The sequence below is a fragment of the Petaurus breviceps genome, unplaced genomic scaffold, assembly GCF_028583685.1.
Source record: "Petaurus breviceps papuanus isolate PSGF00001 unplaced genomic scaffold, PetGlider_PUasm1.0 207, whole genome shotgun sequence".
Taxonomy (NCBI): Eukaryota; Metazoa; Chordata; class Mammalia; order Diprotodontia; family Petauridae; genus Petaurus; species Petaurus breviceps.
The window spans coordinates 28,485,165-28,502,302 of NW_027185850.1; the positions used below are offsets into that span (position 1 = coordinate 28,485,165).

At 44.3% G+C, this 17,138-nt stretch overlaps 1 protein-coding gene across 1 annotated transcript in view; it reads right to left on the reverse strand.

Annotated features, from left to right (window-relative positions):
• The window catches only part of LOC138164836 (cytochrome P450 4A6-like), an 88,876-nt gene that overhangs the window by 6,035 nt on the left and 65,703 nt on the right, over positions 1-17,138 (reverse strand). Inside the window, exon 11 of the mRNA XM_069092761.1 lies at positions 3,409-3,491. Within this exon, the coding sequence (XP_068948862.1) occupies positions 3,409-3,491 (83 nt within the window). The remainder of the gene's footprint in view (positions 1-3,408; positions 3,492-17,138) is intronic.

Here is a 17,138-nt window from a genome sequence, read left to right on the forward strand (position 1 = left end):
CATAGGAAGTTAAGGAGAGGCCCTCCACCCTTGTTTTTCCTTGGCATGGTGACCAAGCCCAGTGTGGTGGAGGTGATTCAACTAAAGGAAAATCCCCCAATTTATTTTTGTGCCTCTGGACCATTCTTTCTTGTTCAGCACAAGCAGGTGACCATTTTATGACCACTTAGTGGAGATGCCCCATACTTCTTTCAATCTGTGACCCACCTCCCACTAATATGTCATTTTGAACCCTCAAGAGCCAGGTCTATCAACCAATAGGATTCTGTTTTTGCCATGTCTCTTTAGCATATTTGGGTAAGAATAAACAATGTATTTATCCATACTTTATATAAGTCACATAGGAATATGGAGTCTAACAGTAGGGCTCTATAATAGCCCTCGAACTTTAATGTAATGTCCATTACTTGTTTACCAGCTGCAGAACTCACTTGCACAACCATAGGAATGTGACAAAGTGCAGTGGCAAGGTGGCACAGTGAATAGAGCACCAGTCTGGGAGTCAGGAGGATCTAAGTTCAAATCTGGCCTCAGACACTTAACCCCAACTTCCCTGGCTTCCCCCCTCCAAAAAAAGAAAAAAGAATGCAACAAAGACATTTCCATCCTGTTTTGCTCAAATTCCATGACCAAACCAAGCACGGGTAGTGGCATGGTATGAAAAGTCCCCCCAAGATGTTCTTAGAGCATATGTATAGCTCCTGCCTAACCTAAGAAGAAGCTGTTCACCTTTGACCACCTATTCAGTGGAGATATTCTTTGCTTCACCCAACTTGTCACCCTGCTGACAGATCATTTTTGCTTTTTTTAGCTTATGTATCATGTGTCAACCAATGGAATTATCCTGTAGTTGGTATGAGTTCTTGAATGTCTAGATATCTAACCCTCCATAAAAATAGGGCCTGGAAGGAGGGAGCATCTCAGATTATGAGGAAGATCTGAGGTCCACTTAATAGAAGGGACCATGAACCCTTTAATAAAGTACCATTGGTTCAGAGCTCTGCCTTAGTCTCTCATAGTATAGGCTGAATACTTTTTATCCTCACATTACCATACACCAACTGAAGTTCTTGGTCTACAAGCAAGTTGACACTGAAAAGTTCAAAGCCCATTTGTCTGGAATTAACCTTCTGAGAGTGAACTTACAGAAAACCTCTGATTTGGATTTTGACCACACTCAGTTAGATGCTGCTTGCTACAGATGGCTAGCTTTATGTGAATTTAGCAGATATCATCAGCCAAGGACCACTAAGGTAAACGTAAGTGCTCTGTCTCAGAGGCCATGTGATGGTGATACTGAAGGAAAAGATAAAGTTTTAAGAAAATGACAAATTTTGGATAAAATGTGATAAAATTGGAACACTAATACAAGGTGGAGTTGGGAACTGATCCAACCATTCTGTAGACCAATTTGGAACTATGTCCAAAAGGCTATAAAACTGTGCATACCCTTTCACCCAGAAATACCACTTCTTAGGTCTGTATCCCAGAGAGATCACAAAAATGGGGAAAGGACTCACATGTACAAAAATATTGATAGCAGCTCTTTATGTGGTGGCAAAGAATTGGCAATTGAGGGGATGTTCATCAATTGGGGGGATGGCAGAACAAGTTGTGGTATATGAATGTAATGGAATACTATGGTGCTATAAGAAATGATGAGCAGGTGGGCTTTAGAAAAACCTGGAAAGACTTATATGAACTGATGCTGAGTGAAATAAGCAGAACCAGGAGAAGATTGTACATAGCCACATAGTACAATGATTAACTTTGATAGACTTAGCTCTTCTCAGCAATGCAAGGATCTAAGACAATTCCAAATGACTCACAAAGGAAAGTGCTGTCCACATCCAGAGAAAGAGTTCTGGAGTCTGAATATGGATGGAAGCAGACTATTTGCTCTCCCTTTTTTTTGTTTCTTATTTCCCATGGTTCTTCCCATTGGTTCTAAGTCTTCTTTACATCATGACTAATGGGAAAATATGTTTAATATGAATGTAGAAGTAGAACCTGCATCAGATTGCACACCATCTTGGGGAGGGGGAGGGAAGGATGGGGGAGAAAATTTAAAACTCAAAAATCTTATGGAGGTGAATGTTAAAAACTAAAAATAAATTAATTATTTTTTAAAAAAGAAAAGATAAAGTTCTATGTGACACACAGTTAAGTGGGCCACAAACAAATGGAAGTGTAATTGAGAGGTGGTGATTTCCTCCAGACCATGTCATCAGTGAGTGTGAACTTTGTTTCACTGAAGCAGCCTTCACTACCTGAGTTGTCTGTAGAGTCAAATGGCTGGCAAAAGACTATAAGAAGTGATCTTAGAAATAAAGCCATGGTGCTAAAGGACTCAGGTTTCATTCCCAAGCAAGCACCCTCCTGTTGAGACAATAGCAGGCACTAGAGAATTCTACCAGAATGCAGTTGATATGGTGCCTGGAAGCCAGTGGGGCTGCTGAATGCATATTATTCTATAAAAGTACTGCATGGAGACTTTCAATGGATAGGTCAAGAACCACCCCCAGTTACTAAGAAACCAATTTTACTCATTCAAAATGTCACTAAGAGGGAAGCTGGGGGGCTCCGGGTATTCGAAGAAATGCTTTAAGCCTTAGCCAGCCTTTAGAGCTGAGCTCTGGAAAGAGATAGTGAAAACATCAGCCATGTACACTAGTAGCAACAGATCATTTCACCAGGCAAATCCAAGCAGGAATGAGAAGCATCTGTGTTGAAGAGAAGCTAATGCGTTGTGGGAGAGGTGCTACTCAGAGTATGGATTTCCCACGGGATCCCCTGTAAGCATAGCAGACACCAAAAACAAGCTACTCAAAGAAATGCTCACTTTAGAGGGGTGAGAACACCAGCCTGCTGCTTTGGGCTTTGGAGTCTCATGGAATGGGGAGGGGGGAGAAACACTCATGGCCAGGGCATCTCTTGACTAAGAAAGTCTGGATGAAGCCAACCATGACTCCCACTCAGAAGAGCCCTGACAGAAACAAACTGCTGTGAAGGAACAAGCCTTTATTAAGCACCTAATATGGGCTGGACACTGTGCTAAGTGTTTTTAAAAATAGCATCTCATCTGATTTCCACAACAACCCTGTGCAGTAGGTACCCCAATTTTATAGCTGAGAAAATTGAGGTAGACCTAAGACACATAGGTATTATGGGTCTGAGGTATTGAACTCAGATCTTCTGACTCCAGGCTCAGCATTCTATCTACTGTCCAGCCTCAGCCTTTGTAGGCTTGGCGTAGCTTCTCTTGCCGGTTTCTCTTCCATTCAGGGTCCGGAAGGAAACCTACACTCACCCCCACCTTCTGTGTCTGACTCATTCATTCATTTATTGCATTTATTCATTCAACACCTGTTTTCTCAGAAGGAACTCATGCTAGCCACAATGACTCACCTGGGTCCTGCAGAGAAGGGCAGGTAGGCATGGGAATGCTGGAGGGTCACATTCTCGGGGGAGAAGCGGAGAGGATTGAACACCTGCAAGAGGACCCCTGGATCAGTGGAGTTGGGTTGGAGGCTGTTCACCACACACACACACACACACACACACACAAACACCCAGCCCCCCCACACACACACACATCCCATGCTGATTCGTGCTGTCTTGAACCAGCCAACGGAGAGAGGATTCAGGGGCTAACAATGCCAGAGAGGGTCCATCTTTCAAGCTTTGGAGGACTCTCCTCTAGCTCTCCACAAACTCCACACATGTCCATACCACCTCCCCTGAGTCCCACCCCCATCGTGGGGGCCAACATACTTCTGGATCTTCCCACACCCTGGGGCTGTGGTGAAGAGCATATATGTGCAGAGAAACTGCGTTTCCTAGGGAAAGAAAAAGAAAAAGCCATGTAAGGTAAACAGCGACCTTCTCCAGAATAGCAGCAGAGGGCAGGAATGGAAGGCAAAGGTTGCTGCCAGCTCTGCCCTCACCTGTGCAGGGCTGTGTGTGTCAATGAGCCTTATTGAAGGCTCAGGGCAGTTGACCTAGCCCACCACTTCTGTTGTTCAGTCATTCCAGTCATGTCCAACTCTTCCTGACCCCATTTGGGGTCTTCTTGGCAAAGAACCAGGAGCAGTTTGCCATTTCCTTCTCCAACTCACTAACAAAAGAGCTAAATGATGTCTAATAGTTTCCAAATCATGACTGACCAGGCAGGCCCCCAAAACAGTTAGAATAATGATTCCTCCTCCACCACCACAAGGCTAAGGATTACTGATTGCACATCTGGCAGATTGTCCCTGCCCAGTTTAGTCCGAAGAATGCACTAGATAGGGGCTCAATTAGTATTTGCATAATTATGTTTGCCCCCAAATGCCCCCTTGAACCTGGGGTGGCAAGGGCTTCCCTAGGGGCTCTCATGCTACAAAAATATGGACAAAGTTAAGTTTTGTGGGGGTTAGGGGAAGGACAGAAAATAAACATTTATGTAGTATTTACTATTTGCCATCACTGTGATAAATGTTTTTGCTTCTTTTTTTGCTTGTTTTATAAATATTAACTCATTAGATACTCACAATAACTTTCTGAGATAGATTCTATTATTGTTGCCCATTTTACAGTTGAGGAAATTGAGGCAGAGGTTATTTGCCCAAATTCACACAAAGGTCAAATTTGAACTCAGGTCTTCCTGATTCCAGTACAGTGATCTATCCCTTATCTCCCTCACTGAGGGCCCCCAGCATGGCAGTGGGAAGTGATAATCATCGCTTTTAGTGCAGGGCTTTGAGCTTTACAAATGTCATTGCACACATTGTATTATTTGACTGGTAACAACCCTGAAGGACAAGTGCTGCAGTACCATTATCTCCATCTCACAGACAAGAAAGAGAAGTTTGCACATTAACAAACTGCTAGCAAGTGCCTTAAGCAATATTAGAACCCAGGTCTCTGGACCCCAAGTTCAGTCTCCTTTCCATAGTCTCATTGGGAATGGTGGCTCTGGGGCTTTCAGAAGGAGCCCTAAGCAATGGGCAGTGGTTGGGGGGGGGAGGGCCCCTGTTTGGGTGGAGGGGTGAAGAGAAGAGATCCAAGTCCTTTCCCCACCCTAAAAGGTTTTCCTGTTAAGGAAAAGAAAAGAGTGTTCAGGGTATACAGGCTGGCTATAATGGATTTCAACTCTTATTTTACTTCTGTTTTCTCTGTCATGAAGTATAATCTCTGGATTAGAAAGGAAGAATCATAAAGGGCTAAGAGGGACTGGGAGGATAACTGTGAGACATGTTTGGGACATGGACAAGTACCTTGGACAATTCCCTTCCCCCCTCCTTGGTTTCTGCACCTAAAAATTGGGGAGACCCAACAAGATATTTTTTATAGTCATGTCCAGCTCTGAGACCTCCTCTTTCAGAGTAATTTTGATTGTTGTGGTCATGTCCTTTGTTCTCAAAGAGGACCATGACATCAGGAAGATGATGCCATGACTTGCAGTTGACTTTGATTGGAGTGAGGGAAGGCTGTGCAAGGTCACCATCCTCACTTTCTCCTCCAGAGCCAGCTGGGTCCAGTGGCCAGATATAGATCAGGACTACTGGAGATGGGCCCAGGATGCATTGGGAGACCTTGGCCTTTTTAAGCTAAAGTCTTTCTGAGTTCTCACCTTGCCAGAGGCAACCACCCATCTTGACTATTAGGACTCCCTTGAATACCACATTCCCTTTTTTCTCTACTTTGTTTGGAAGGGGAAGAACCTGGTGCTGTTGACTAACCTTAGTGAGTTAGTAAGGAGGGGTACTGTGCAATACATTGACCTCCCTGGGAACTCCTTTGAGCTTGAGACCTCCTTTGAAGTGAATAGTAAACAGGTCAGACATTACTGGCCCAGGTGTGATAGGTGTGAGCAGAAAACAAGAGAGATGAGTGGTCCCTTCTCCGGAGCAGGAGAAAAGCTAACCTGCCTGGCAGGATTTGAAAATAAGGTCTGGCATAAAATATATTCTCATTTGAAACTAGAGTGGAACACGGACCTCAAGGGTGAACAGAAAACCACACAGTTTTAGAATCTTAAAGCTCACTTGATCTCTTCTCAGAAGTGGGCAGGAGCTCAGAAGTCGTCTGCTCCAAGCTCCCGCCCTTCCAGTGGGTGCCCCACAAATATGGAGTATGAGTGAAAGTAGGAGAGGGCACCTGCTCTTAAGAAGCGTCCATCTGGAAAGGCGATGCTCTCTTTGATATCCCTGCCAATGGACGGCACAGGAGGGTAGAGACGCAGGGCTTCCTTGATGCACATGGTGGTATAGGGAAGCTGGCCCAGGTGGTCCCTGGAATGAAACAGAAGGCAGAGAAGGGGAAAAGCATTTATACAGCACCTACTATGTGCTAGTACCTCACAAATATCTCATTTGATCCTCACAGCAGCCCTGTAAAGTCGGTACTGTTAGCACCCCCATTTTACAGTTGAGGAAACAGGCAAACAGAAGGCAGGTGCCTTAGCCGAGATCACACAGCCAGTAAATGATTCAAACACAGGTCTTTCTGACTCCAGGCCCAGCACTGTATCCACTGCACCAACAAACTGTGATAGCACTGTCCTCCAAAACTGGAGTGATAAAAGAATAGTGAGGGGCCTAGAAGAACTCATGGAAAGTCTTTGGCATTTTGGCATGAAAAAGTCTTTCCTCATGCCAAAGGGGGCAGGGGGAACCATAGATTCTGATAAGGAGCTTTTAATTTTTCCTGATTCTTATGTCCTTGCCCCAACCATCCCAGTCTACCCCCTCCCACACCTCCCTTAAAGGTGATGACACGCTTGCTTATTAGATACTGGAGTTTCTCATTCATTTTTTTTTGAGCAATCCGGGTTAAGTAACTTGCTCAAGGTTACACGGCCAGTTATTTCTGGTTGATAAGCAAACCAGATTCTGAGTATACTTCTGTTGGATCTCTAAATGTTACTGGGATCTCAGGGAAGCCTCAGAGCATCCCCAAATTATCTCCCCCCATGGTAAGTGTTGGTCTTTTCTCAATAGACTATTCTTTTCTCCTTGTGCCCAATTCTCCTGCCAGCCTGTTAGGCTATGATCTCCTTTGTAAAATTAGAGCCACTGTTTCCTGCTTCCCCAGTGGATCTCTGTCCTTACAGAGAGAGAACACTGTCTTCCAGAGAGTGCCCTGATGTGATCTGAGATCCCTGATGGGCAACTTCATCCTTAGATACGGGATTGTTCAAATCCACTGTATCTGCCAACAGTTGGACTAAGGGAGCCTCCTCCATCTCCACCATCCATGCCTCAGTGCCCTTTGTTCAGGGAGGCTATTGAAGGCTTTACACCCCTTACATTATTGACGCTCTGATGGATCAAGATTATTGTTTCATATAAAGTCCCTTGTAACACTCCTATCCTCCCTGATAAGAAGCCCAAGCCAGGGCCTAATGGTAAGTTGCTTTATCACTTTGTACAAGACTTATGCACTATTCATGCTTACCTTTACCCAGGCACTCAGTAGTGTCCAACCCTGCTACCCTTGTTCCCTCAACTCCTTGGGAGTCTACCAGTATTTTTCATTAGCATTCCCATTCATCTAGACACTCAGTACCTGTTTGTCTTCACCTGGAAGAACACACAAGGGATGTAGACTCATTTGCCTCAAGGGTACGCAGAAAGCCACACCTTGTTCTCTCAAATCTTGAAACAGGACTTGGTTTTCATCATTTTCATAGGTTCCTCTCTGGTTCAGTACATTGAGGATCCCTACTAGCAGCACCAAGAATTGGGATGTCTCAAAACAACAGCTGCCATGTTTGTCTCCAGCTTCATCAGAGGGTTCCTTAAGTTTTTAAATTCAAGGAATTTCCCCCGGTAGAGTACCTTAGTATCACCCTGTTTTTAGGTACTTCTCTGTTTCCCAGAAGGGCATACAGGCTCAACAATTGTCAGTTCCCATGACCAAAAGACAGTTACATACTATATTAGGAGCAGCTGGATATTGCCATCAGTGGATCCCATCTTCTGGTGAGATCACTAAACCTCTGGTTCTTCAAACCAAAGATGCCATTTCAAAACATTTGCAACTTGAACCAGAGCATCTTACAACCTTATAGACTTTGAGAGGGCCCTGTTATCAGCTGCAGCACTGGGACTTCCAGATACAGTAAGCCCTTTTCTCTTTCTGTCCACAAACACAAGGGGATGGCTTCAGAGGTCCTCACTCAACTCCTTAAACCCTCTCTTCACCCTGTAGCATGTTACTCCAGTCAGCTACATTCAATGGCTCTACTTATAAACTCTAACAGCCACCACCCTTTTAGTTGCAAAGGCATATGATTTCGTTTTAGGAGCCCCACTTGCAGTACAGTGGACCCACAAGATTGAAGCTCTCTTGTTGGGACACTGCACGAAAGTTTTCTCTGATCAAAGACTTGCTAGATATGAAGCGGCTTTGTTGGGTGAAGAAATTGTAACTCCAAAGCACTGTTCATATTACTTCCTGATATACCTACCTCAGGGGAACCTCTCCATGGCTGTTCCTCTGCTGTTGACATGGCCACGGGACCCCACAATGACCTTTCTGACATCCTGGCATATAATCGACATGTATTCAATGCCATCATTTTTGGCAGCTGCCCCCTAACTTATACTCCTTTCAACTATATGCAAATTGACCACTTGTTGTCATTCATCCGCTCATTCTTTGAGCCAAAGCATTTCCTGGTTCCAAGGCCACAGCTAGTTTCATTGCTAAAATTGTTCATTGCTAAAATTGTACAAAAAAGATTGTACCCTGCTTTGGCCTTTCTGCTCATATTGACTCAGACAAAGGGTCTCATTCCACTGACATGATTCTCTCCCAAATCTATTCTTGTCTTGAGCTAACTCCTAACTTCATATCCTTTATTGCCTCAGAGTTTTGGTCAAAGTGAACACATGAACAAAGAACTCTTAATACAATGACAGGCAAACTGTGCACTTAAATTTCCTGAAATACTCCCTTTGGGCCCCCCATTGTGGACAGCTCAGACCCCCCATTGTTAACAGCTCAGATTTTCCCCCACATTGTGTACAGCTCAAGCCCCCTACTGTGTACAGCTCAGGCCCCCTATTGGGTACAGTTCATAGAGGATAGAGTGCTGAACCTGGAGTCAGGAAGACTCAAGTTCAAATCCAGCCTCAGACACTTACTAGCTGTGTGACCTTAGGCACATCATTTAACCCTGTTTGCCTCAATTTTCTCATCTGTTAAATAAGCTGGAGAAGAAAGCAGCAAACCACTCTAGGATCTTTGCCAAGAAAACCCCAAATGGGGTGCTGAACAAGAGCACTCCCCCTTGCTTTTTGTCATCTGTGAAAAAGGCCAAGGTGGTATAATGGCAAGCACCCTGGCACACCCAGGATGGTGGGCTAGCACAGGTTCTTTGATCTGTTTTTCTAGGACTGCTCAGAAAGGCATTAACAATCCTAGTTTTAATTATATTCACTAGCTCAGGGGAAAGGTCAGCACTCTGAATTTGGAGAAAATAACAAGCAGAGAAAATATGAGCAGAGAGATTAGCACAAAGACCAACAGACAGGCTCCGACTGCCTGAATCAAAGCAATATTGCTTTACATGCACCACTGAATTGAGACGACCTTTCCATCTGAGCAGTTGGAGAGTCTGAACATATGGCTACTCAGTCTCTACCAGGAAATCAAACAGTCCTTTTCATAAGTAAATCCCCAAAGCAAAATACCAACTCAGAGTATATGTATACTTCTTAGAGCCAGAAGGCATCACAACCCTGTGACTCAGTGCCTAATCAACTTAGTACCTACAGGTGTGGAAGCCTTCCTACAAGCAAGCTCCTCCTTAGGCAAGTCCCTCCCCCCAGGGGGCTACACCAGAGGCCTGTTAATGGGCAGGGAAGATGCTGTATCCCATTAACCTCCCAGGTGGGCATTCCATTGCTCTCCTTTTGCAATGCTTTTTGGTCACCCTCCTGTGAAGGTAGAACCTTTCTCCCCAGTACATACATTGTTACTGGGAGGAGATACTTCTTTTGCTTCTTACATACAGGAATTACGAAATAGACTGAGGGAACTTCACAATGCAGGGGCTGCAGCACAGACCAGGCCACTGGACTTTTCACTGGAAGATTTTCACCCTGGAGTTAAGGTCTACATCAAGAATTTCCAGTGGATTAGTGGAACTCAACCTGCCTGGGAAGTCCCATTCAAAGTATTGCTGACCATCCCAACTGCAATCAAGATCAGAGAAAAAGACTGTTGGATACACCGTACCCATATAAAACTCTCTCCTTATGGTGGCCTGTGAGAGCAATGTATCCAAAAATCTATTGTGCTTTGTTTTATCTTAATAGTCCTACCTAGTGTTTATCTTTCCCCAGTTAATCCAGAGAATAAAAAATTGTCATCTATGGGGAAAATGTATACTTTTTGCAATACCATTTGTTTTATGCCTCCCAGTCATACTCCTATGTTTTAAATCTTACTAATTTCCTTGTTATTGCTTAATTCCACTGTTCTTTCTGGTTGTTTTTTCCAAAATCACATCTCCCAAGAGGATTGGAAAAGACTTAATTCTATCAGTAAACTCCATGGTGATGTAGAACATGCTTTGCATCATCTTAGAGCAATTGGGTCCTATGGATGCTGGGTTTGTCATCCTATCCATCAGAACAACCCTGATGGATGGATAGATAGTATTCCCTAGTACTGAAAATCAAATTCTCCCATACCCATTGACTCTGGATATCTTAAAACACCATATTTTAAAGGACTTTTTTTACACCCTTTGCTTTAGCCACTTGTAGTATTTATGCCCCCAGAAGAAAAACAGAAGATAACAAATCAAGACCAATATCATTGACCCAACTTTATAACAAACAAGTTATTTTTTCAAATTTGATGGGACTCATCAAATTCAGAACTGTATTACTTATGCTTGCCCCACCCCTTCTGAGTTTTCATTTCTGTGTAACCAAGAAGTCAGGTCCTAATAACACTGTAGATTTAGAAGATTTGAAGATTGCCTTTTGTTTTTCCTGCTATTACCAAAGGAGACCCTTTTATTCATGCTAAAATCCTGGCTCTTTGATGGGATTAAAGACAACAAACCTCAGTGTATTTCTTTGACCAACCTTACTTATAATGACTCTAGGTGGACCAAGAATGATGCAACCTTTTGTTTTGTTTTGCAGGGCAGTTGGGGTTAAGTGACTCGCCCAAGGTCACATGGCTAGTATGTCAAGTGTCTGAGGCTGGATCTGAATTCAGGTCCTCCTGACTCCAGGGCCAGTGCTCTATTCACTGCACCACCTAGCCACCCCAATGATGCAACCTTCAGTACAAATTTATACTATAAGAATAATTGAACCTTTGGAGGAGTTACATATTCCCTCCCCTTCTTCAAATTCCTCAGGAGCTAGTAGCCCCTGGACAATTCTTTATTTGTGGCAGTGATGTTTATTTGGGATGTGTGGAATTGTCTGTTTGACCCTCCCAGTATCAGTCTTTAATCATACCATAGAACTAGTGGGAAGAAAACTACAAGAAACTTGGGAGCATGGTGGTTTTAAATATCAAAAAAGAGGAGAGACCCTAACTAATGGAGACATGAATACAATCCAAAACTCTATGAAAGAATATGGGCTAGAGATGAGATCCCCTGGTCTCTATTTCCATTTAAAGGGGTTGCAGCCCTAGAGCAGGCTGTTAGAAGCCTCTCACTTGAAACTGAGAAATTCAGACAGGCCACGAGGGAGTCCATCCACACCCTCCAAATCAAGTCAATTCTTAAGCACAAATAGTCTTACAAAATTGTATGATGTTATGGGGAGGAGCCTGGCTATGATCAATCAATCTTCTTTTTCCTACATTAACCTATCAGAAGAAATCAGGACAAGCCTTCATAAAATCCAACAGGTTATAGCAGAAATGCAATTGCCTAAACCAAATGACCCCTAGTGGAATCCTTCTTCATGGTTCACTTGGTTGTAAGAGAATGGTATATTAGTCACCACAGGAAAATAGACTGTCTTTGTTTTATGCATTATTATTATTCTTAGACTCTATGTTAGCTATTATTCTAAACTATTTGAAACCGTCTTTCCCAATGCTGATAATGAACATATAAAAAAACTTTATAAATTTAGCCCCAAGGTTCAAAGGGGAGAGTTGGGAGAATCAACACTGACTCCATTTTGCAAACAGCCTCCATTTTGTTGTTTTCCTGAAAGTTTCACTTGCTCACTCTACACCCCTCCCCCCCAACTTGGAGAGTCCCTAATCTTTCCTCCAATAAGAAATCAGCATACCTAATTCTATATCATGTTTTGTATCCTGTGTATCATCTTTTAATATGTTAAAAATCTGTGCAAAACCTGTTTTCAGGGTCTCCATGCCTCCTGAGGGTCCTTTGACCCAGTCGCTATGTTTATCTGCAAATGAATTGCATAGCTCAGAATCTGTCTCCTCAATTATTTTAACTCCCCACAGTGTAGCTAGATCATAGAATGCATGGAGAGAAATATGTCATTAAATAAAAAACCCGGAAAGGTAAGAAGGGTAACATTGTGAAAGGCTTGAAATATCAGCAAATTTGATATTTGATCAAGAAGGAAACAGGGAACTACTAGAATTCATTGAGTGGGGGGTGGGGAAACACGGTCATATCCATGCTTCAAAAAGATCACTTTGGTAGCTTAGTGGAGGATAAGTGAAGTCAATTAGAAAGCCATTGCAATAGTCCAGGACAGAGGTGACAAAGCTCTGAACCAGGGTGGGTGGTAGCTATGTGAGAGGAGAGACCATATTCCCATCTTCTCTTTTTTTATTATTACTCACAATGTAAGCTCCTCGAGGTTATGGACTGTTTTGATTTTTGTTTTTGTGTCCACAGTACCTAGAACAGTGCATTTTACCTGACTGATTGATTCATCCCAAGGGAGAATCAAGGAAATGCAAACAGGAGCAAACAGTATTCTAATCATCTCAAAAGTTTTTGTCCTGTCCCACAACATTCACAAAAGCCAAGCTTTTTTTTTTGTTTGTTTTTTGTACAGAGTCATTGGGAGGACAGGGCAGGCTCTGTAAGAAAGAGCCCCTTTCCTTCTCTCTCCTGAGTACTTACCAGGTGATGGAGGCCCCATCCCCCAGGACTCCCCTGATCTCCTCCCGGCATTTCTGCTGATGCTCAGGATGTGTGGCCATGGCATACAGGAGCCAGGAAATGGCACTGGCAGTGGTGTCGTGGCCCTCAAACATGAATGTGTCCACCTCGGCCCTCAGCTCTTCATCCGTCAGACTGTTCCCGCTCTCTGACTGAGGGGAGAAAAGCCCTTCTTGTCAGTCATCTTTGAGGGCCTCAGGGTGACCTGCTACCTAACTGGACTAAATGGGTGTGTCCAGTCTATGGACGTCTCTGGAAGTCTACCATGCAGAGCATGAGATGCCATTGTCCTGTTGGTCTTCCCCTGGTAAAACTCCATCTGGAGTACTGGGTTTAGTTATGGGCATCACAGGCTACTTAGAAAAAGTCCAAAGAAGAGCAAGCAGGATAGTTAGAGGGTCCTGAAACTATACCATGTCAGGACTGGGTAAAGGAGCTAGGAACATTCACCCTGGAGAACACTAGGGGTGTGGGACATGGTTACCTTCTTCTCATATGTGAAAGGTTATCACACAGGAGAATACAAATCACTCTGTTCAGCCTCAGAGAACAGAACAAGGACCAGTGGATGAGGCTCACAGGGAAACATTTTGACTTGAGAGAAGAATAAAGCTCCTAACAATGAGAGCTGTCCAGCAATGGTGCAGGCTGCCTGAGGAAGGAGACCACTCCCCATCAAGAGGCTTTAGAACAGAGAGTGAGATCACAACTTGTCAGGGAGATTGGAAAGCAAGGGTCTTTAATCTATGTGTCATGATCCCTTTGGCAGTCTGGCAAAGCCCATGGACCCCTTCTCAGAATACACAAAATAAAGCAAAGGGATTCTAAAGGAAACCACGTGTGAGGGACAATAATGATGGAATTTTCCCCCAAAACAAATTAACACCCCAGGTTAAGAAGTCTTGCTTCAGAGAAAGTTGGTACATTGAGAGTGAAAGTAAGGCAGGTACTCTCTCAGGTTCCTTCCAGCTCTGAGATGCTACAAAAACTAGAGATAAACGGTCAGAATTAAGTTATTAGGGCAAGGACAAGTTCTTCACCCAACCCTCTTCCCATGGGATGAGCCTTAACGACCCATGATGCTCACCCTGGCACAAAGGAGAATATCCAGGAAATCCAAGTGTCTCTTTTTGGAGATGGTCTCCAGCTCTCCTTCCTGTTCCAGTTGCTGCTTTCTCCTCCGAATCACCTGGTCTGCTCCAGGAAAGCAAATTGCAGTCATGGAGCAGGAATCCTCAAACCCCTGAGAGATGGCCATGCATATCTAGAGATCTTTGCCCTGCCCCAAGCTGCCTCACAGATGAATAGAGGAACTGCTCATTGGAGCTTCAGAGAGCTTAAATGAGGATCAGCAGGAGAAATTCCTAGAGAGGGAGATGCTAAGTTGCAGCAATACCCCTCTTCCTAGCTATGTCTAAGCAGAACCTGCATTATCCTTTCTGAAGAAACAAAGATTGCTACATAAAATGGATGGGTTGGCTAGAAGCCCTGGGAAGGCCTTCACAGCTCTTAGCTCCCCAGATTTCAAACCCATGTCTCTGCTGCTATATTCTCCTGGAACTTGCCTTAGCACCTAGGACCTCCTCATCCTGGAACATCTAACCTCCCCTGTGCTCTTCTCACAGTGAGATATCCCTCCTCAAGCTTGCCCTCCTCTCCTAATGGTTAGTTTCTTCTGAAACCTTCATTTTGTGGAAGGGCACAGGCTGCTTTGCCTTCATTCCCCTCCTGTCCTCACTTTTCAGACTTTAAAATCATGTCCCCATGCCAGGTCTGGCATAAAATCATTTCCCCCTCTCCCAGCTCTTCAGCTACCTTTTTGTGTGTTTTTTCCCCATTAGAATGTAAATTTCTCAAGTTTGGGAACTATCTTTCTTTTTGCTTGAATTTATGTCCCCAGCATTTAGCACAGTTTTTGGCACATAGTACATGATAAATTTTGTTTTCTTCCTTCCTTCCTTCCTTCTTTCCTTTCTTGCTTCCTGCCTCTTTTCTTTTCTTCTTATGGGCTCTTATATTTCCCGGGGATGAGAATGCCGTGCCAGAGCCCTGACCTCAGTAGCAGAAAGGGGAGAGAGAGTATGGGGAAAATCTTTGGTGGAAGCCATGGGGAGTGTCCATTTTCAAAAGGTGTTGTCTTACTCCTTGGTGGTCAAGGGCCTCCTATACCAGTACTGGAGATCCTAAATGTCTACTGTTTCCTGTTCCATCCCCTCAACTGTACACATATCTATGAATATATGGGAAAACCTGACCACATGCAAGTGCCTGCTTGGGCTTGTATGGAGATACACATTTCTGTGTGCTTTGGTATGAGGGAGATTCTGCAAAATTCTGGGCCCTCCTCAATGCCCCCCCTCCAGTGTTATCTCTGGGCATCTCAGAATGTGTATGTGTAGGTGGGAGGCTTGAGACTGGGGGTGGATTGCTTGTGTTGACATGGTTTCAAATCTTTTGTAAAATTCCTGTGTGAATGAATGGTCCTGACCCCTGGTGGGGGCAGGGGGAGGAAGGAGGCTAAAGGGGATGAAGAGAGTGAAGCGGGGAGGGATAGAAGAATGAGAAAGGGGTGGAGAAAGAGGAATTTGGAGGAATTGGAAAGAAGAGATCAAAGAAAGGAGTGGAGGATGTGAAGGGAGTGTTTGGAATATACAGACAAAGGGGGAAAAGGAATGAACAGTATGATATGGGTAGATAAAAGGGATGGGAAGGAAAAGAGATAGCAATGGGGATGTGTGACAAGAGATAGAAATGGGGATGTCACAGTATACTGGACAGAGCCATGGATTTGGAATCAGAAGATCTGGTCTTGAATCCTGACTCTACAACCTACCTACCACCTGTATGAACCTGGGCAAATGACATCTTTGGTCTCAAATGGACCCAGTGATGTCTAAAGCCTGTTCTATTGTCCTAGGCCTGCTAAGGTTCCTTCTGGCAGTCTCTAGACTCCTGGGGTGTTGACAATGTGCTGAGATCACCTAGACAGACCTATCCAGGTAGGCAATACCTGTGTACTGATGAGCCTTTTGTGCAGCCTGGCGGGTTCTGCGGCCTGAAAAGCTGAACCAGTAGATGGCATCATTGTGATGGAATCCATTCCGTATCCGAGAAATCAGCAGGTAGCTTAGGTCATGCACAGCTTGGATGTAGGTGTTTGAGTACCTGGAAGGAAAGAGAGAAAGAACATGGCCTCAACCTTCACTCAGACAATGCAGTACCTCTGAAGTGAGCTCCCTCCACACCTGCTTCCTATTTCCTCCTTCCCTGCTGACTGTCCTCTTCTTCAGGCCTCACTCCATCAGCCCTGGAGCCATGGGTCCCAACCTGTAAGTATGGAATGGAATAAGGCCAAGGGCAGATCCCTAGAGCATTCCACCACAGATTTCCCAGAGGTGGGCATCCCACCCCCATGCCAAAAAAGCCTAGTGCCTACAGCCCTATGACTGAAGGGGAGTCAACAGAGCCTGCTGACTGGCTCTGGAGAGTATGAGAAAGCAAAGAGACAAAGTTAACAGCAGCATTTCATGCATGGATGGCTAGCTGACTCACCACCATTTTCTAGGGACCCATTAGTCAATTGATTCTCAAGGCACCCAACTAGGGAGAAGAAAGGCCTGGCTTGGGAATCTAAGGAGCTCATCCCAGGTTCTGAGTCTGACACCTGCTGTGTGACTCTGAGTCATCCATTGGACTTCTCTGTGCCTCAGTTTTCTCAATCTATCAAAATGAGAAGGTTGGGCTAGATAACCTCTAAGGTACCTCCCTACTTGATATCTTTGTTCTCATGGCACCACCTGTTCCTTCAGTACTGAGCTCTAGCATTACTTTTTTTCTCTCCCTCTCTCCCTTCCTCTCTCTCCTATCTCCTATCTCTCCTTTCACTCTGTCACTCATTCTCTCTTATACATCTCTATCCTACAGTATCCCTTCCTCCCTCTGTTATTTCCCCTGTGTCCTTTTTTATCTGCCTCTCTCTCTCTCTCTCTCTCTCTCTCTCTCTCTCTCTCTCTCTCTC